We start from the raw sequence: 21,949 nt of genomic DNA, 5'->3' as shown, positions 1-21,949 counted from the left end.
AGGCCACACCAGGTCAAACTGTAGATGGTTCATCCGTCAGACCGCAGAGTGATCCCACTACGCGATCTACCGGATCATCTTCATCCGCCAGGTGTCCGTCTCTGGAGGGGTCTCCCGCTGGAGTGTGTCCCTGTAAATGTCTTTAGTAAGGTGCCGGTGGTCTGGTCCTAGACTGCAGGCGCGCACACCGCGTGGCGTCAGTCACCGGTGCACTGATACTATACAGTTACTGGGGAAGCGTCCCTATAGGGCTTCACTACAGCAACCACAAACTACAGTGAGTCGGGGCCTAGCTTTGACCTGGGGGGAAAGATCTGGCCTAGTCAGCAGAGCACTGCTCCCTGGACACTACCTTGCTCCTCGCCATCCTGCTCCCGACTGAAGCGTTGTGCCAAGCGCACCAAATGTAACCGTCTGGTGCTCCGGGGATTCTAGGAGCCCTATTGGCTCTCCTTAGCCATGTGTGAGCAGCCCTTGGGGCTGCTGGGACATGTAGCCCCGTGCGGAGCCTGCCCAATAGCTGCTGCTTCTTCTGGCCACTGCGCATGCGCGGGGATCTAGCGCGCATGCACAACTTCTAAGACGGCGGCCCCCACTTGCTGGGTACGCCGCCGAGCTCCGGCACACCGGAGCTTCTCCCCGCAGCCTGCTGCGTCCGCCCACAGCTCCGGTGACACCCGGTGCACCTCCGTAGCCGTCCCCCTCCCCACCCAGGAGGTAAGAGGGGACCTGGCTACATAAGTAGCGAAGTGATTTTTGCCTTTTACTGGTCCAACGACTTTTGCAAACACACCACTTCCGAAAGGAACTTTGCCTTGTTTGATCTAAAAAGCTCTCTTTCTCTCTCCTCTCTCTCCTCTCTCTGTCTCTCTCTGTCTCTCTGTCTCTCTCTCTCTCTCTCTTTCTCTCTCTCTCTCTCTCTCTCCCTCTCTCTCTCTCTCTCTCTCTCTCTCTCTCTCTCTTTCTCTCTCTCTCTCTCTCTCTCTCTCTCTCTCTCTCTCTCTCTCTCTCTCTCTCTCTCTCTCTTTCTCTCTCTCTCTCTCTCTCTCTCTCTCTCTCTCTCTGTCTCTCTCTCTTTCTCTCTCTCTCTCTCTCTCTCTGTCTCTCTCTCTCTCTCTCTCTCTCTCTCTCTCTCTCTCTCTCTCTGTCTCTCTCTCTTTCTCTCTCTCTCTCTCTCTGTCTCTCTCTCTCTCTTTCTCTCTCTCTCTTTCTCTCTCTCTCGATTTATCAATGTAAAAATAGTAAATTGATATGTTGAGGTCCCTGTATTCGGCCTCAACAGCAGAAGTCTTTGTCGTGCAATGAGAACATCTGGATTGTTTAAAAAAACAAAAAAAAAAAACACCCGCAAATGGACATTGCCCTGCATCTGGGGTTTGAGCGCCTCAGATGTGTGTGCGGAGGTTTTAATGTCTGTTTGATAGGTAGTTTTCTCGAATTTTTGTATAGACTGTCTTGTTCCACATTAGTTGGTTAATTCGCCATTAGTTTCCTTAACATTGCTACTTTTGGCTGAAATCCTAGTTGGAGATTATCACTCTTACGTTGTGGTTTTAGTTGTTTGCACACTTTGCTTTGAAGTTATTACTATTATGCAGTGTCTCCGTCTAGAAATCAAAGTAGTTTTGACTGATTGGACAAGGGTGAAAGTAAGAATTGCTATTCTGATTTCAGATGTTTTTGGTTAGTTTGTTCCCCTCCCCCCCCCGTCCCCCAAAGAATGGAGCATCTGCATGTGGTTCCCTGACATGGCGTTTGAAGTTATTCTTAATGTGGCATTGTGAATGTCAGCGGTTGCACTACCCCTAATATACAAGGTGAGCCTCAAGCCCTGCTCTTTCTTTCACCAGGTGCCACAGCGGAGGAGATCAATCCACACTGGGAATGGCTGGAACAGAACTTGCTTCACACTTTATCAGTCTTTGATAACAAGGAAGACATTTCCAACTTTGTCAAAGGGAAAGTAAAGGTAGGCATAGACTATCTAGCATTTTATATTGTTATATAGAGGACTTTTTTTTTCCGGTCTCGCTGTCCACCCATGTATCTCTTTCACTCTGTCTCCCATTCTCTCTCACTGTCTCTTACTCTCTCTCACTCTTCCCATCTCCCTGCGGCCGGATGGTCAGTTCAGTCTAATTTCTGGCATCAGAGAGGAAGGGGGTTAACGAGAGAGGGTCCTCCAGCTAAGGAGAGCTAGGCTCTGTCTCCTCGGCACATGGATGCCCTGGCGGTGCAACGCAGAAGTTGGGCCGAACTTCCAACATCGTCCGTGCTGGAGCTGGCCCAGCGTGCCCCTCCCCTGTCAGCGGCCCTGTACATGGCGGCCGATCATATAAGTAGACTGTGGCGCCCTACCGTAGGACCCCTCTTTTTTGAGGCATATTTATAACAGGAAACTGGAAACCCCCAGATTTATAACAGGAAACTGGAAACCCCCAGGACACCAGCATTTGGCGTTTACTATTCTATTGAGGAATAGCCTGAAACAAGGGGCATAGTAAAACATTTCAGTTTCACCCTGCAATTAAATTGTTTTTGTTTGTTTTGTTTTTTTTTACTTGATTTCATCTTGCACCAGAATCCATGGAGCAAGTTGAAATTGAATGTAGCAACAGCTTTGCAATGTACACCTCCATAAATCAGGGTCACTGTTATTACATTATAAGATATGCGAGGTGCCTGCTTATTTTCTTTAGCTGATGTAATGCATCATTGTTTCTTCATGACGTGAGCTTTCTATTTTCAGACTATTTTTCATAGCCCTCCCAGTTTCTAAAAACAGAGGGTGTGGATAAACCAGGCTTGTACTTGCAGGTTTATAAATGCTCTCTCCCTGCTCTCCCTGCACCATGGGGCTTTAATAACAGTAATACAACATGGATGTACTGGGGAACTGTATGCATACATGAGCCGTTTACAGACAGAAGGTGACAGGCTAAAATGTGTCCATACAATTGGATGGAAAATGAACACCATGCTATGATGCAAACAAGGGCGTGATGCAGGTATCAGTGGAAATGTGTGGTCATCAGACGGTCCGTTATTGTGTGCAGCAACCTCTCCCTGACTTGTTATACTGTACGGTACATCATACTTCAAATCCCTGCACAGTAACGCATTTGCAGTTTCTCAGAAGGAAAGAGGAACAGAACAATGCAAAGGACTCTATAAATAATTGTTTGGTTTTTTTTTTTTTTTTTTTTCTTGCTCCATTATTCATAAAATAGGAATAATAAAATATGCTTTGTTCCCATTTCTTCCATTATACAGTGTCATAAGAAGAACCACTAAGATCAGGGAGGGGGGGCTGGGGGGGGGGAATCAATAAGTTCCAGGAAATGATCTCTCCCCCCCCCCCCCCCCCGCTTTCCCCAAACATGAAAACTTTTGCCCACTTATGTGGACGTGTAGATTGAAAACTGCTCACTGTTTTATATTATATACAAAGTCTGTTTGTGTGGATCCTGCAGGGCCTCATTGCAGAGGAGACCAGCAGCAAGCTGGCAGAGCAGGAAGAGGATCCTGAGAAGTTCAGAGAGGCGCTGGTCAAGTTTGAGAGCAGGTTCAACTTTCCAGAAGCAGAGAAGCTGGTGACCTTTTATTCCTGCTGCTGTTGGAAGGGCCGCGTGCCACGCCAGGGCTGGCTCTACCTGAGCATCAACCACATCTGCTTCTACTCCTTCTTTCTGGGAAAGGAATGTAAGTGGCCACGAAACCTGCCCAAATCCTTGTTGCATTTTCATGCGCTATGTTATTCTAAAGCGTGGCTTGTCACTTGCTCACCGTGCCAGACAGGATTCCTGACCTAGTTTGCAGATCCTGGTCACATTATTTGTGTTGCCAGATGTGCAGCAAAAACAAATATCACTTGTGAGAAGATTCACGTGTCTCGGATGAAAATGCAGTTCTTGGTAGTGGTGTATACCGGCCTGCTGGCTGTTCCTAAAAACCTGCTGTGAATGTCGGTAATGAGTACAGGGGACAGTTCTTGTATGCCCAAACCATCCCAAAACAGCATTTGAAGTCACAATTTGGTTTTGGCCGGGCAAATCCGTGCGATATGCTACGTTAAGAATTCTTGTAAAATGAGACTTGGCCATGTTATTGAGATGAGCTGTGAGACAGCATTTCGCATGGAAATGCTTGGCCAGAGAGAGTGCCGCCTCCAGGCCTATGATAATGTGGATAATGAGAGAGATTATATGTTGTATTAAATAGAAAAATACAAGCGTAATGCTGCACACCATAAACTGATTACAGATACTTGCTCTTGATCCAGGGGAGTCCCTGTCAGTGAAAAACTCCAAAGTCAGCAAAAGAATTGAAGGTTCAGGGCTCTTCACTTGAGAGAGACCACTTTTTGTTGGTTGAAACGTTGTGTATATTGTCATATAATAAATTCTTTGGAAATCCGTAGAGCCCTGAACCTTCAATTCTTTTGTATTAAATAGAAACACACTTGATGCTTAATTAAAGTCGGTGGCGGATTTCCCATTAGGCCCGGGCCTAGGGCGGCAATAATGTCTGCCCTCGATATACTTTGGCCTCTCGGGCCTGATGGGAAGTCATTTAGCTGTGGTTGCCGCCTCCTATCCTGCTGCCCCACTCCTCCTGAATCGCAGCGTCAAATGAAGCCGCGGACGTCACCAATGTGACGTTGCATTACCATGGCAACGCGACACCGTGCGTCGTCACGTTGGTGGCATCCTTTGATGCTGCGATTCTGAAGAAGTAGGAGGGTGTGGCAGGTAAGGAGTCAGCTGCCACGGGGCAGCAGCTAAGGGCCACGGGGTGGCAGATTTTGAAATCCGCCGCTGCTTAAAGTGCAAGCAAATGTGTGTTTTGTTTTGGTAGTGATATTTCTCCATAATTGTATTTTTTGGGGGGCTATTCTGCACGGGAAAACTCCGTTTAGTAAATAGGTCCCTATGCGATATATATTACAGATAATTAAACATGACCACTAATTCTGATACAGTACAAGACCTTTAAGCAGGAACGGTCTAAACCAGCGTGTCAGATTTATGCTGCACACTTTCTGTAACATGCTGCTGTTGGTAGTTCACATCAAGTGAGATGTTTTGTTGTCATGTTAAACTCAATTAGAGCGGTCAGCCCAGCCCACTTGCCCCGTGCAATGCCGGCCTGTGTTCCTGACCCTGGTATTTCTCCCACATTTAGACGTGACTGCCTTGCCTTTTCTTTCTCATTTTGTTTTGAGGAATTGTATGTCGTAGGCAGCTACAGTATTTTTAACTCTTAAATCTTTAAATCTGTACCCACAGCAGTTAAGACAAACTCTGGTGTAATAGAGAGTTAAGTAAACGTTGGATGTGCAGTGCTGCTGTATGCAGACACCATTTATACATTCAGAGGAACCAAAACAGGAAGCTGTGTAGTGTCTGTCTGTCCTGCTGCACCATGTATCCTCTCCTAATCACAGTCCTTGTAAGGAGACAGCGGCGGACCTACCATATGTGCAGCCACCCTCCCGGCTGTTGTGCAGGGTCAGCGTCTCGTTGCCTCTCCCTCCCACTCCAGGCTCTGCCTTTGCATTCTGTTTCCTGCCGGAGGGGCTGGCCCCAGCGGTCCTTCCGGTTCCCCATGCTACCGCCTGGGTGGGCTCCCTCCACTACCACGCAAAATCCCGATCCTCTAGTAGAGGCCTGAGTGGGGTTGGGAACGGGCATGGTGAGGTAGGAGGCAGTCAAAGCGAGTAGTGGGGAGTGGAGAACATGTGGGGAAGAACATGGTGGGTGTGTGGGGGAGAGGGTTGTGAGCATAGCTTTAGCATAGCACCTTTAGAATAGCATGAAATGGAGAACCTTGCAATATTCCCGATACATCTCTATGCCAGAGAGTTTCCCACCTGCGGCCATGGACCATCCGACACCGAGGGATCATGTTTCGGTTGCCGGACCAAGAGGAGGGTCCACCCTTTCAGTGTAGGACATCCCCTAGAAAAGGAGCAAATGGCGTACAGAGTACGCAATAAGGGCCTCTGGTGTGGCACTTTTTCATGATGTACACTATGTCATATGGGCACTGAAGGGTTTAAGTTTGCACTGAAACAGAAAAGCAGAATGGGCAATATTTACTAAATGGTGTTATACCATAAGACCCCTTCCAGTGCTGCAAGATCTCTTACAGCCAATTAAAGTGAAAAGGCCAGAAGTGTCTTACGGACCGCTTAATACTATGGCCCTTTGTGCATTCATATCTTAAAGTCAAATATATTTAATATGTGGGCTATTTACATGTTTGGAATTTGTATTGGTGGCAAACAAGAAAAAAAGGCGGTGTATAATTACAAAAACGCATGTAACTTGTGCTACAGATTTAGCATATATTATTGCCCTCGTTCACGTGAAATAGCACGTGCGTTATCGCCTTAACCATTGTTTCAAATAGCGTTACTGTTGCAGAACGTGCCCGGGTTAATGCAACGCACCCCGTTCATGGGTATAATAGCTACGACATCTGTAGACCAGTCATTGAAGATCCCTGTTTACCGTCTCCACTGCAAATCCCCTGGACAATGAAAGGGATGAGCGCTGGTGAAGGATCCGTGACGGGCATGTGCAGTGCTGCAGCACGAGCAATGAGGACAGACTTTGGATACATTGTGTTCTCAAGCAGGGCATTTATATTCCAGCTTTCTTAGATCCTCTGCTCTGCCCAACAGAGAGAACTTGATTTCCGGCGTTTCTTTCCCCCTGCGTTGGTTATTCTGTTCAGTTTAAGTTAACATTACCTGCGAGCACATTGCACCGCCAACACACAACACAGGATAAGGAAAGAGGAAGTGCCTGGTAATCACTCTTGATTAGGAAGGTCGGCCAGAGGGACAAAAAGAAAGACATTTTGAAAGGTGACTGCTCAGCAAAGATAAATGAGGCAGGAATGATGGCTCACAAGGAGTATAATGAGATCATTAGGTTTAGGAGATTGGAAAGTACATGTCCCTGGTAGATTGAGATAAACATGGACCTGTGTCAATTTGATATTGCTACTTTAAAACATTTACTAAAAGGCTACTAACTTATGCCTAATTTAATGTATTAAGTAACACCTCATTCTATAATAATTATAATAAAATACTTGTATTTTAAAATTGCTTTGCAGATCACGTTTGCACATTTCATTGTGAAATCATTTACAATATGGAGAAATGTCGAGTATGATTTAGGGACACCTACAAACGTCAGCAGTTCGGGAGATACTTTAGCGCACCATTCTTGCGTTTTTGTTAGGCATTTGTTTCATATTGTATTATTCGAACAAAGTATCCGGCCGCTCCTCCTCTTACCGTGAACCTCACAACTGGAACAGTCTACCGGAGACACAAAGCTGCCACCAGTCTAAGGCCTGGGACTTAGTGAGTTGAAGCTCACGTGACCGCTCCCATCCATTGGGAGCGCTCCCATTCAATGGGAGCGGGGGACTTGCCCCGCCTCCTGGCACGCATCTGCTCCACCTCCGCCCCGCCTCCGCCTCGCCCCATGAGCGCGCTCACTGCCTCGCCTGCAAGGACAGGAAAAGCACAATTTTCAGCAGGCGAGGCAGAGCAGGAGCGCGCCTCAGCGAGCTTCAAGACCACTATGTCCCAGGCCTAAGGCTGCGCTTATAGTGCCTGGTGACGGCACGTCGCTCCAAAACAAATCCATTGAATCCGTCGCATGCGCTTATAGTAAGCGTGATGGCGACGGAGCGACCAAAAATGTTGAAGCCCGTGAAATTTGATTTTTTTAGAGACATTCGCCACATGTGACTGTCTCTAAACCAATCACAGAGCGCTGCCCTCCTCCTTGGTGACGTCACTGGCCTTGTCGCCAGCGACGTCGCTTAAAACTAAAGTTTAACTTTCGCCAGTGGCGACGGGTGACATCATCGGTCGCGTCGCCGGCACTATAAACGCGGCCTAAGTAATTTCAAGACTTCAGCTGTCTCACATTTTAATCTGGTCTGTAACTGTTCCATCCATAACAAATTATCTCTTACTGTTTTGAAATGTCTGTTATTGTAATGTATTACCTCTGCTCATCTAATGTAACCATGTATTTGTAACCTTGTGTTTGTCATCATAACTCTGTGTCCAGGACATACTTGGAAACAAGAGGTAACTCAATATTACTTCCTGGTAACACATGTTATTAATCTTTATTAGCACTTCTGAGAAGCAGGATGAATTGTATGTATTTTTCTGCTTTTCCTGTTCTTAGCTAAGCTTCTGGCCTAATTTCAAAAGCAACCAGACTTGTATAGGATTAGGAACGAAATATTCCACAAATGTGACCTAATCGGCCACTAATCTACAAGTAAGAGAAGCAAGAGGGACTACTGATTTAACCTGTTAGCTGCCAAAGCAAGTATTTCAGTGCCGTCTAAGAGGGAAATACCTTAATGCCCCCCCCCCCCCCCCCTCTATATTCACCATCAGTTATTGGTTTTCTTAAGAAATACATGGTTATTAAAAGTGATCTATAAATAGAAAACAAAGAAGGGTGGGTAGCCGTGTTGGTCCTTTCTTCCATGCAGTGACCTAAGGCTGCGGCCACGGTGCAGCGACGCGCGCTTGGCGCAATCGAGTCAGTGTTATTCGATATGCATGTCCACCTATGCTTAGCAATGCTCAGCGCTTGAGGAGACAGGGAAAATTGAATTCCAAGTGCGCTTAAGGGTCATATGACCCTCCAACAACAAATCGGCACCTGTCAGTGCACACACACATCTGCAGCAGCACAGCGAGTCTGAATAACGGCACTCTACAGCCAATGCATTCACCTGTGTTTTGAAACCACTTGAATTTCTTATAAAAGTCTCTCTTTTTCAATACTCTGTACCCTGGGTATGCTTTTTCTGTGCTGCTTACAGATAGCTGGAGGTAGTGCTGTGTGGCCCATCTGTTCATGTGCTCAGGGACAGCAAAGTGCTGGATACCCTCCTGGCACGGATTAATTAGAGCGAAAATACGCAACTCAAGATTTTAATGCTAAAGAGCCGGCAGTTAGCGGTGTGCGCGATCATGCAAAAGGAGAAAAATGAGCGGTTACATGGCATGTATTATAGTTAACGTTGGATGCCTTACAAAGGATCCTTTACATTTGGAAGGTCTGCAGAGCATTGAAGTACAGTTCATATACTGTATGCAGGACAGAGCTGCTCTGGAATACGTAAGGGCTGTTCTATAGAGGGTGCGCGCGCGGCACTTATATTTGGCTGTGGTTTGTCAGCCGTCCTATAATAGGACCGCGCGCGCGCACGGCAGTGAGCGTGGAGCCGGCCGACGGGGGAGAAGATTGGGGAAATAAAGATTTTGCGGCGGTAGCAGCGCTGTAGTGTGTGTGTGTGTGTGTGTGTGTGTGTGTGTGATAATAAATAATTTATATTTATAACACACAATCTACACATACACACACAGTAGTACCTCACTGTGTCACTCACAGCATACACACACAAAGTGTGCGGCACAGGCACGTGCACGCGCACGGCCGCACACTATATTACGGGCGTATGGCTTATAATGCCTTCTGGATAAGTCGCAATGCAAAGTTTAAAGGCGCTGCTAAATAAATATAATAATCTTGGTGCAGCGTCATATCATGTAATAAGTATTACACCTATAAACCCATCAGTTCCAAGCCCTCGGAAAACAATTGCACACTGTACAAACACTTATTCTGTGGAAGTGATCCTTATTACATTCCTCTAGTCAAGTCTCATTCGCTTTTAGTGTCTCGACGTCCAGTATTGCAAACAACGTTTTAGTGGAATATATTGGGGAATCAAAAGCGGGCAACACCCAACCGAAGGGGTGATATCTTCCCACTTTCTACCAGGCTATATATTTAATTTATAGATTAAAAGATTTGCACCTTTTTTTGTCTGTGTCCTAAAGATATGCAGTTATTGTTGGGTCTGCTCTCCTTATTGCCTAAAAACAATTCTTGATTGGGTATTCTGGGGGAAGCTTTTACCTTTTCCTTTGGGTTAGTAATGATGATTATAGTAATGCTGGTATTTGCCATAGGCTGTTTGCCACAACCTGTAGCACACAGGATTACAGGTATGTTGTTTAATCACTGCCCTTTGGCTGAAGTGCTGTTAGGAAAGGTGCAACTTCAATGCAAGAGCGCACAATCATTTGGAGCATGTCAACAAAGCTCATTTAGCACCTTGATGGTAGATGGCGCCTCAATTACTTTTTCAAAAGAAGGTAAAAGTTGTGATACTTAATGCAACTGGTTCCCTCCTACTTCAGCCATTGCCACAAAGCACTGCAGAGAAAATGTTTTACCCCTTTGCGATCAGACAGGTGACTTCTAAAGAGAAGCGTTGCAGTAAAGGTCTTTTCGGCAGTGAAGTAGTTAAATGATGGGTTTTGTTCTTCATGGCATTAAAGTTTATTTTCTTGTTCTTCGTGATAACATTTATGTAAAGCAGGTCTAGAAAATAAAGCGGCTTGAGAGAAGTGTATTTGTTCAGCATAATCCTGCTGGGATGTTAAACAGGTCTCCTGTTATTCTTTGAGATTAGTATAAATAAAAGTCCATTCTTTGACTGGTACATTAAACGTTCGAACAATCTGCAGGGTTCTGCCTTGTTGTGATGGGGGTTACAGAGCGCTCTTAAATCCCCTCTTTGTCCTTCATAACCGATATGCTACTGATTGCTGTTGTAAATAAACAAAATAACCATTGATATATTTTGTACCATCATATTTTTCATCACATGCAGCACCCTACTGGTTGGTGTAATTTAACAATGTTTGTTAACGCCTTTTAGACACAACCCGTTATTTATCTGTAAGGGATTATGTAGGGAGAGTGGTGCAGCCTTAAAATGTTGTAATTACCCTGGCTATAAAAGTGGGATTGATAGTCTGAGTTCTGCATGGCATGTCTTTCATTTCCCATGCACCATTTCTTTGGATCGCCATTCACTCGTACTCAAGGTTACAATCCTCCTGTCTAATAAAAGCGTCTCTTATCTTCCTTCTGTCTTGTGATGTTCGTGGGCTGATTTAGGTAACACAACTAAAAAGAACTTGGTTAAAATAGAAGTGTACATTTTCGTGGTTTACACATAAGTTGTACAATAGTCTGGGAGGAAGTGCACCATAATATGCCATAATTAAGTTTGGCCTCTACAGTGGTCTACATCATTTGGTCACGGCTATTTTGCCGCGATGAAATGATTTGCCTGGCACTTGGCCGCAACTAATGTTAATACCTAATACTAACGTTACTCCCTACCCTAAAAACCTTAACCCCCTATCCTTACCACTAAAAGCCCTAAAGTTAACCCACCTACCATAATCACTAAAACCCTTAAAGCAGCAGTCCCAGTACCCGTTTCCCGCCCCTTTAATTAGTGCATCAATACAATCCACACAATAAGTAATTAGCTAAGTTGCTGATTGATCGACGAAGATTCGGTTTGAGGGTTCACTAAATGGATGTCAGTGCGGCAGAAGAGGACCAAAGATGCAAAGTTCTGTGGGGAAGGTCATGTGACCAGGCAGTAACTGGATACAATTGGTGCACAGAGAGAGGCAGGGCTCAGAAAGGGGTGTGTCAGAGCCTGTTTCAGAAAGGGATGGGACTTTGTAAACGGTTGCTATAGAAACAAAAATGCTTGTTACATTATAATACATTAAAAATGTAATTCGGAGTTGTTTCAAAAAAATGGTACAAGTATTTTCTCATAGTACAGAACTGATTTATTAAAGAAGCACACATGTAGGGTATTACTTGGTCTGCACCTTTAAAACGTACCTAATGTTAGAAGCGGTTGGTGTCCAGGGTCGGCTACAGTGCAGGGTCTGTCTGCAGCCGACCACCGTCGGTCAAAATAGCCGCCGACAAATTCCCATTCTGCTCTGCAGTGCTAAAGCAGTATGATTGAGGTTAGTCGCCACATGCTGTATGTACATATAAATGCAGTTCTTCACCGCACATATTATGGGGATGATAGTCTTGGAAGAAATGTGACAGGGTATTCTTTCCCTGAAAGAGCTGGAGACCAGTCTTCTAGCAGAGATGGTGGAGCTTAGATAGTAAAGGAATTCATAAACACTTGAAATAGACACAGTGGTATCCTTTATATGGGGGGAAATGTAAGTGGATGTAATGCTACACAGCTGCTCAAGTAATCCATGGCTAATAATTCTAAGTTTATATGTAAAACATTTTGTCCAGTTGAAACACATTTTTTTTCCACATAACAGAAGTTCTCCGGTTTATTGAAGTTGATCAGATGCTTAAGCTGTACTGGACAAGGTTTGGTTGACAGCCTCTGATAATTACATTTGTTGCATTTCAGTGAAGCTTGTGATCCCTTGGGTCGATATCCAGAAGCTTGAAAGAGCATCCAACGTTCTGATGACAGATATCATCAGAGTCACTACACGTGGTAAGGAGCGTGAGTTCTCCATGTTCCTTAATATCAACGAGGTCTTCAAGATAATGGAACAGCTGGCGGATGTGACCGTAAGAAGGCTTCTGGACAACGAGGTCTTTGAACTAGACCCGACTCTGCAGGAACCTACACACATTACTAAGAGGTAAAGAAACAACTTTTTATGAGCCCCCATATTGAACACAATGGAAAGTGGGTAGGGTCACCAAGCAACATAATAAATAATACTTAATATTGGCATTAGTAGTATTTTAATTTTTTTAAGTCTTTGAAATGCCAAAAAATAAAGTTGTAATTATAAGCTAACCCAATTTTATTGATGCCATAGTGACTGCGCCCTTTTATATTCCGCACGTAATGTATTAAAAGTAATGTCGCAGTTAACTTCGCAAAGTTTTCTCAACCATGAATGGTGCCTTACAGACGGCTAACGTCTTCAGCTCATAGCACGAGGAGCTTCTGTATCACTCGCGGTGGTGAATGAGCAATCGTAAGCTGTTCTTTATGAGGAAAAATATCAATGACCAGTTGTTCACAGGGGACAATGCCCAGTGACACATATTCTCTGATCAGATCATGAAAATAAGCTTTAAAATAGCACCTCCCATAACACCGTGCTGACATTGCAAGTGTTTTCTGTATATTTTGCTTTTCTATAAAGGGTTTCACCCAAACAGCACTCACAAAGTATTAAGATTGAAATTATATTGCCATGTACAGTGCATTCCCAGAATATACTACTAAAGAAGTGTTGTAAACTTCTTCTTTTTTTCCGGTAGTGTGATTCGTTCTTAATTTATTTTTTGTTTTTCCAATTTGGTGTTGGCCACCTGGAAAAAAAATTAGATTTAAATGTACGTGGGGCCTGATCTCTTCAGACTTCCTGTGTGCTACATGCTGCCATTCTTGTGGCTGTGGACACTGTCATCATCCGGTCTCTGCACACTGCTCAGCCGGTCTTCTGACGCCAAAGCTTCATATGCGTTGTGCTTCCCAGCAATCCAAATTTACACACATACATATTTAATGGCTCAGGTTCTAACCAAGCTATGTTTAGTCATTAAAAAACAGTCTTGAATAGAGCTCATGAGTACAAAATAATGATGGCTAATAGGCACCCTGCTGCCTGTTCCTGCATCTGCAATGTTTTCTTTAATCTCTGATGCTTCTGGGTCATTTCTCCAACGGGCTCGAGTGTAATGACGTTTGATGTGGCACAGAAGCTTCATACATTTCCTTTGCAATAAGGCGTATTGGGGAGTGAATGTTATTAGCCTGTTGTCTACCAGAAAGGCCCCTTCTGGTGTCACGTCCCCATCAGTCACCAGAAGGGGTAGCGTTGTGCTAAGAGCACCGCCTTTAAAGCAGAGTAACACAGTACAGTATATTATCCCGTGTCGGTTCTCCTGGTGAGCTGGGCAAGTCACTTTATCTCCCTGTCGCAGGCACCCAATTTAGATTGTAAGCTTTTCAAGACCAAGTGCAGAGCTGTGTATATTGTCAGTGCTACACGAGCTAAACGATATTTCCTGCTATGGTACCTAGTAGGGAAAACTTGTACCAATGCAGCGGACAATTGGCACTCAATCACTAGAATGTTACTTAAAAACGGATGCCCGTTTTACTTGACTTTCATTGCTGTTGGACATCTACAATCCTTTGGAGACGTTTTGCTCCTATTATTTTTCCTTTCCTACTGTGATACAGTCTATTTTTAAAGGGTGTACCCTGAAATGTCTTATTTTGTGAAGCAATATGATACCTTTGGAGGAATGTTTTTGTATCAGCAGTTATTTCTCATGAGCCATTTTTTGCTGCCCCTTCCCCGACCTTTATATTCTGCTGCTGAGGATGGTCAGATACTTGCTAAATTATTATCATTATGTTGGGAGCAGGGTGAGTTTTTCCAAGCTATTTTCATGGCTGCAGTTGGGGGATTGAGGAAGAGAACAAATGATTTAATCAGTTTAACCATCTCTTGCTGGCCATATTATCCGCTGGATTGGTACATGTTTTCCCTACTAGGTACCATAGCAGGAAATATCGTTTAGCTCTTGTGAGTTATATATATATATATATATATATATATATATATATATATATATATATATATAGTGTTTTCATTTTATTAAAAATGTTGTGTTTGAGTATTAATAGTGAAAATGAAATTGACGCACATCTGAATTTAGTGTTTATCGGTGAACTTGTTTAGTTTCTATGCTCCCCCTGTGCTACGAGAGAGAAAATCTCTGTTGAACGCACTCGCAATACGTTTAGTGAATTTTGGTATCGGATAAAACTTTTAATAGTAACAATTAAAAATAGTAGTGAAAATGGGATTGGTAATATAAAGTCCTAAACAACACACTAATAATTAGCATTTGTATAACACTAATATAGCAGTAGATAGTATGCTGACCCTCTTTGCAACAAATGTCTATCTCCAATGGAGTCTCGTTAGAGTAATCTCCTATTAATTGAAGTGTCTAGATCTGATAGTATATACCTAAATTGATCTCTAATTGGACATTAATCTGTTTTTCTAAAACTCTGGGATGATTAGTACAGCCCAGAGCAATGAGTCACCAATTGGTGAAAAATCAGAGCAGTGTACAAATAAAATACTATTTAAAAGAAACTGCATAAAAAACATTTGAAGCGTAACCACAGTCTAAATATTTTTAGGGGTGGGGTCATCAATAGCCAGTAACCAGTTGCTGAATTATAATTCATCTATGCAGTGTGTTTACTGCGAAGTATCGCTTCAGTTTCTTTCTCTCTTTTCTCACTATATATGCCCATTATCCCTATTGCACCACAGTTCACGTTCTTGTTTATTAGGCTGAATTGGGAGCCCTCCCTTCCTACCCATAGTATTAGGGCCGTTCTATACTGTGTGCGGCCGTGCGAACGCGCGTGTGTGCGTGTGTGTGTGTGGATTGTGAGTTATGTATTAAATAATATTTTTAAAAAAATGTTGTAATAAAAATAATTTTTATTTATTTAACTTTGACACACACACACACACACACACACACACACACACACACACACACACACACACACACACACACACACACACACACACACACACACACACACACACACACACACACACACACACACACACACACACACTACAGCGCAGGTAGCGGCGCAAAATCATTAATTTCCTCATATTCTCCCTCGTCGGTCTGCTCCAAGCTCCCTGCCGTGCGCGTGCGCGGCCCTATTATAGAATGGCTGGCTATCCTCAGCCAACTAAAACTGCCGCGCGCGCCCGCACTATAGAACCAGCCTTGCTCTCCCTGTGCTACCTTTGTCTCTGACCTGTGGACGGGCTGCCACAAGAGGTGGGATTTAATAGGAAAGAACGCTTCATATCTGGTATTGGTTGTAACCGAAAGGGCTAGATGATCAGTCTGTGGTGCGTTTTTGGTTAAACCTAAAACTGGAACCCGTTACTTAAAATGCTTCACTACATTGTGTTGCAATTTGACAGCATACACTTACTGCCCATTGACTTCCATAGGCTGCAAGGTGTCTCATGGCAGAAGGCTGCATGGTAAATATGTCCCTATATGATCAGTATGTTGACGGTTCTCATTTTGCCTGTTGGGTGTCTTCTTGCGTGATATGAAAAGATATGGATTGCATTGATCTGATTCATTATATGTATGTAGAACTTGATTCATCTCGCTGTAGTTATGTTTCAAGTGCCTTTGAGTATTAATGTGCGGTCGACTCGTGCACCCTACAAAGAGCCTGGATTGTCTTTTAATGTAAAAGTAGCAGCCATGTGTCACTATTTGCCTTTGAACACCAATGACACACATACAACAGGATAATTCTAGCATGGATATGTCATGCTGGCTTATGGAAAATAAGGGAAGTTCCCTTTTCATGTATTGAGTAAACTAATTGGAGTTGCTTTTACAGTGTCTTTGATCTCCTGCTTTTCTATTTGACATTTTTAGCATCGGGATGTCTCGGTAGGTGAATATTTCTGCACATGCCGTTACAGAAGGTGTATGACCATGTTTTGCGTCTGTCCTAGCCTCGCTATTGCTCTGCATGCCCCTCCAAAAATTAAGTTAATTATCCTTTTGTTAATGCTTGCTTTTTCTTTCCATTTCTCTTTTTTTACAATCGCTGGAAAAATATTTCCCCGTGTGTATTTTTCCGACATAGCAAATCACCGAGGAGCTTTACAGTAAACATATTTAGGTCCATCTGTGATTGGGAAAAGTAGAAGCGCTTTATAGAAATGGAAGATGGGAAATAATTTCCTGCGAAAGCTCCAGGGAAAGGAACATGTAAGAGGACCGCAGCGAGAAGTGAAACAAAGAACTGGGTCACTTGATCCTCTTCCAAGTACAGACTCGGTGAACTCTGACTCTTGAAAAACAGGAAGACTTTGTTCAAGGACTTCAAGAAGAAAAAAAAATACGCTTTGATTTCTGACTTACACCCACCTAGCTGATTAACCCTGTCACTGCCAAGCAAAGCGTTGCTGGTTCACCGCTGACAGCCAAGGCGTTAAAGTGGGCTGTTCCCTTTGGGATAAAACTGAACCAAGGATGTCAGCGGGATTAAATGAAGGAGAGTTAACACAATTTAAGTGTTTCAGATGTACTTGATAGTCAAATGCTTTCTTAATGAAATGGTTTCTTAACCCTTGTGTTTGCTGGCTAATAGTTCATCCACACCAAACTTCTTGGTTATGTGTAAATTAACGGTGATCAAAAGTAAAACAATCTGTATTAGATTAGAAATGCACATAATCCAGTGTTATTATTTTGTTAACAGGAAACACTTTTGTTTTTTTTTTTGTTTTTAATTCTGCGTAATCATTTTTTTTTCTAATGAAGCCAATTTTGTTAATCGGTGGTTTCCATGTTTTTCCTGCTGCGTAGTGCTACTGCCCAATGTATTTGGTGACGGTGAGGACATCACACTCCAGTAGTTCACACTAAGAAATAAATACAGCTCTCTGTCTGTGAAGCTGACACTTGGGTTGTTATGACTTTTCCACTGCTGCAGTGCCGGTGGTGGTTTGTTGCTAGAGAACTTAACGTACATCAGATAGTAATACGTTTAAACAACTTTACTATGATAATAATAATAAAAAAGAAAGATCCTGTTTGTGATCAGGGCTGAGCTAAAAAGCAATAGCTAGAAAATTGCAGACTGAGGATGCATGAAAAGCATTTTTCTATTTTCATTTGTTTTCGGTACAGAAAGCTAGTGTTTTCACTGTGAACTGGGTGATTTGGCGAGTGTAAAGTAAAGGTGTTGTATGTTCTGTCCATGTTTTTCCCACATCTGTGTACACAATATTACACCCTCGTTTAAGTCCGGAGCAGCTGTTAAAAAAGTTAGTGGAGGTGTCGACGAGTGCATTTCTGTCACTGCATTGCCACTCTGATATACCAGGGGGACTATAGCTTTAGATGACACTCCAATCATTCACATTGCTGTACTGATGTCTGTTTGGTGCTTAAGTGCTGAGATAATAATAATAATAGCATGCTCTTTTATAGCGCTGCATACAATTAATTGTACGCAGCGCTTTACAGAGACATTTTGCAGGCACAGGTCCCTGCCCCATGGAGCTTACAATCTATGTTTTTGGTGCCTGAGGCACAGGGAGACAAAGTGACTTGCCCAAGGTCACAAGGAGCAGTGTCAGTCAGTGTCTTTACTCACTGAGCCACTCCTTATCCCGTGCAGAATAATTAGTACAGTATTGATCATGCTCCTCGTCAGTGACATAAAGAGTTAATACCGTGAGCAGACCAGATTCCTTTTGGATGCTAGAGAGATGTTCTTTGAATACTCCAGTCTTGCATGGAAAATATTTTAGCGGCAGCGTCCACGTGATGCATATCCTGACTCTGCTAGCCCAGATAGTGTACCACAGCCCATTTATTACTGGAAGTGCTTCCTCTGTGAGCTTGGCTGTCTCTTGCTTGTTTTCCAGTTCTTTGTTTAAGGAACATTACTTGGATGAAATATGTTTTCTGTGTGTGTGTGTGTGTCCCCATGTGAGATGACATCAAGAAACAGTTTTCGACTCTGTGCTTTGTTGGTGAGACTGTTTCTTCTGCCTATTCAAAAGTAAACTGCTTATTTTTCTAACCGGTGCCTCTTCACTTACAATGTAAAGCTGAGTTCAGGGTGGCTGCTACGCGACGTACGCGTGCTTGCATGTGTGCGCACGTCCGTCGCAATTTCGGGTTGTTCGGTGGGCGTTTTCAAACTGAAAACTTCACCGGCGGCAAAGTACAGCGTTGACGCTGCAACTTTTTGCCGATACAACCAGAAATGATATTTAGGGCTACAGTCGCGTGACACGTTCGCCACGGCCCCCCGCCGCGCCCCCAAACGCCGCGACCCAACTCCTGCAGCCAAAGCACAGATCGCTGGGCTGCAGAAGCGCGCGGCGGAGGCGCACACGGACGCTCGCGGCCGCAGCATCCACCCTGAACTCGGCCTAATTTTCACCTGGGAGTTAGAGCGCAAACACATGCCAACCACTCCGACACAAAAAAACAAATAAAAATAGAAGACGTTCGTAGTGTGTTCATAATGTTTTTATGCCGTCTGTAATGCTCCTTTTTTGTCGATTGCTTTGGCAGTAAGCGGTCGTCGCCAGCGATATTTAATCCCACATGGCGGGTTTATCAGCTCCTAGCTTGTGCTATGGTAGGAAGACTATGACATGACGGTCTCTGAAACGGTGTTCTTTTTCTATTGTGAATACATTTTCAAATGGGCCCCCTGACTGCTACTCCTTGTAGGCGCATTTGTACCCTTTAAGAGAGAGAGCACTAAAGCTATTCCAAGGGGGAAATCGGTTTAAGCTTCGGCACACACGAGGTTGCTTTGTGTCTGCAGTTTTCCTACGCTCTGCCACTGTCTAGTACATTTACTGGAACTGGTAAAGCTGCAGCACAATATGTCTGCAAAACAAATGCTTTGGAGATAGAAATGGGTGTTGACTGCAGCCATGACAGTGCTCCTATTACGGCTCGCCCAACATGGAGGCCCATAGCCACTAAGCGGTGGTATGCAATTAAACACCTTTCAGTGCTGGGAGGCAACGTGCAGCTCATTCACTTGAATGCACCGTGGCTTCCAGAACTGAGGATGTCTTACAGCATAGCACTGCAATGGGCCTAAATCTTTATACTGTACCGTATAAGAGCAGAATCAGGGCCCTTGCTTATAATCCAAGTGGGATTTTGACATTGTACATTTACCGTTTCACAGCCAGTTAAGTAGCATCTTTAATTGTATCTCCCCTAATCCCTGTTGTCCAAGTAGCAGTCCATGTATGTATGCATCTCTTTATTTATATAGCGCCATTAATGTACATAGCGCTTCACAGCAGTAATACAAGTGACATTCATATAAATAACAAATAATATAAATAACAGATCATTGGAATAAGTGCTTCAGACATAAAAGTAACATTTAGGAAAAGGAGTCCCTGCTGCAAAGAGCTTACAATCTAATATGTAAGCAGGAAGAATGTACAGAGACAGTAGGAAGGTGTTCTGGTAAGTGCGTCTGCAGGGGCCAAGGTTTATGTATGAGGTGTGAATTATCAGCCATGGAGCTACTCATATGCTTCGTTAAGCAGGTGTGGTTTAATGTGGGTCTTAAAGGTGGATAGAGAGGGTTCTAGTCGGGTATTGAGGGGAACGGCATTCCAGAGGTGTGGGGCAGTTGTGAGAAAGGTTTAAGGGAGGAGAGGGGGCAAAAGGGGGTAGAGAGAACGCATGCTTGAGTGGATGGTGCATAGCAAGAAATTAGGGCTGAGATGTAAGGAAGAGTAGAAGAGTGTAAAGCTTTGAAAGTGAGGAGTGAGTGATACAGGATTTGATAGGAAGCCAGGAGAGATGCTGAGACAGATCTAGGAAAGAGTAGAGTGATTCTGGCAGCAGCATTTAGGATAGATTGTAGGGGAGACAGGTGAGAGGCAGGATGGCCGGACAGCAGGAGGTTACAGTAGTCGAGATGGGAGAGAATGAGGGCCTGTGTCAGAGTTATAGCAGATGAGCAACAGAGGAAAGGGCGTATTTTTGTAATAATGTGGAGGATAAAACAACACGTTTTAGCTACCGTTTGTACTTCTTTTAGGAGATCTCCTCTTGCCCTTTCCAAATCTGCGGTCATTAATACAATCTGCTGCTTCGTTTCATGAGCGAGAAGCGTTTTAAATATTAAGTGTTCGGGAGGTTAAAATTGGCCTCTCCCCAGAGCTAGCTGCTGGGCTGTGAAGCAGGAGATTAGATGGAACTTCTCACCACCACTTGCCCCAGACCAGGATGACCTCTGTGTCCAGTCCGACTGTATTTCGGATTATCTGGGGTATAAGAAGGGTAGACTCCGGCGAAGCCGCAGGGAATCCTCACACAAATGCGCGCTTACGTACTTAAATAGTAACATGGAAACAAAAAACAGCGCACAACGCAAATAGTTCGCAGATAAATAATTTCTTAAAAACTATAATATTATAAACCTAGGGTATTAAGTGCAGCAACAGTAGTGAGTACTTAAATAGTGTCTGCAATGATTTGTGATCGCTTGCACAGGAGGAGATAATGGTGAATAGCCGGGTAGCAGACCTGTCTAAGACCTGTGAATGTGCTCACAAGTGGTATTTGTATTTGCTTTCATTGTATAAATCTTTCCTAAAATTTCTATTCAACTATTATTGCTTTTTTAATCCTGTAAACAAACCTTTTTTTTTAAAGCCATTTCTACCACTGAAGACTGTTCTTAATCATAAGTACATTATGAACCACCAGAGAAGAACTCCGTGGTCAAAGTGTCTTACAGAGTCGCGATCTTTAACTTGCTACAATAAATTGTAAACCTGCTACAATGGGGAGAAGTCATTTGGACATACTGTACTTATAAACAGATTACAATACAGAATATTTATGAAACTGAAGGCTTTCTCAAATAAATACTTTCCCTTTAGAAGTGCAAGTTCACAAAACAAAAGTAGTTGTATTTCGCACCACTTAGTACCATCCCACTTGACTAAACTAACTTTGTTTTGTTAGGGAATCAAGCAGGCAATTTGTTTCTGGGGTGATTTATTGCTTGCTTTAGTTTGAAGTATTTTTGTGTTTCTTTTGAAAGGGATCTGGAAGCAAGAGCAGAGAGAGAGATTTTTCGAGCCCTGTTCAAGCTGCCGAGGAAAGAGAAGCTACTTGAGGTGCTGGACTGTTCCCTCTGGACACCCTTCAGCCGCTGTCACACAGCTGGGAGGATATATGCTTCGGACAGCTACCTGTGCTTTGCCAGCAAAGAGGATGGAATATGCAATGTTGTCATTCCCCTTCGAGAGGTAGAGTTCAGTTCCCAGCTGAAAATAACCTTTACGGGAGGTCATTTGCTGAGTTTTGATGGTCTCTCTTGAGTTTCCATGAATTAGTTTGGAAGACGTGTGTACATAACACAGGTTATACACAGAAGTCTTGTGAAGAAGGAAGCGGTGAAACATTGG

General features: G+C 43.7%; 1 protein-coding gene across 2 annotated transcripts in view; it reads left to right on the top strand.

Annotated features, from left to right (window-relative positions):
* TBC1D8 (TBC1 domain family member 8) overlaps nucleotides 1-21,949 on the top strand; it is a 102,321-nt gene that overhangs the window by 49,489 nt on the left and 30,883 nt on the right. For both annotated transcript variants that reach the window (XM_075590395.1, XM_075590396.1), the window contains exons 4-7: nucleotides 1,851-1,969; nucleotides 3,474-3,702; nucleotides 12,328-12,568; nucleotides 21,583-21,790. In XM_075590395.1, coding sequence (XP_075446510.1) covers nucleotides 1,851-1,969; nucleotides 3,474-3,702; nucleotides 12,328-12,568; nucleotides 21,583-21,790 — 797 coding nt within the window. The remainder of the gene's footprint in view (nucleotides 1-1,850; nucleotides 1,970-3,473; nucleotides 3,703-12,327; nucleotides 12,569-21,582; nucleotides 21,791-21,949) is intronic.

Source organism: Ascaphus truei, chromosome 3, assembly GCF_040206685.1.
Source record: "Ascaphus truei isolate aAscTru1 chromosome 3, aAscTru1.hap1, whole genome shotgun sequence".
Classification (NCBI taxonomy): Eukaryota; Metazoa; Chordata; class Amphibia; order Anura; family Ascaphidae; genus Ascaphus; species Ascaphus truei.
Note: the sequence above shows the minus strand (reverse complement) of the source record. Positions and strands in the feature narration are given on the sequence as shown.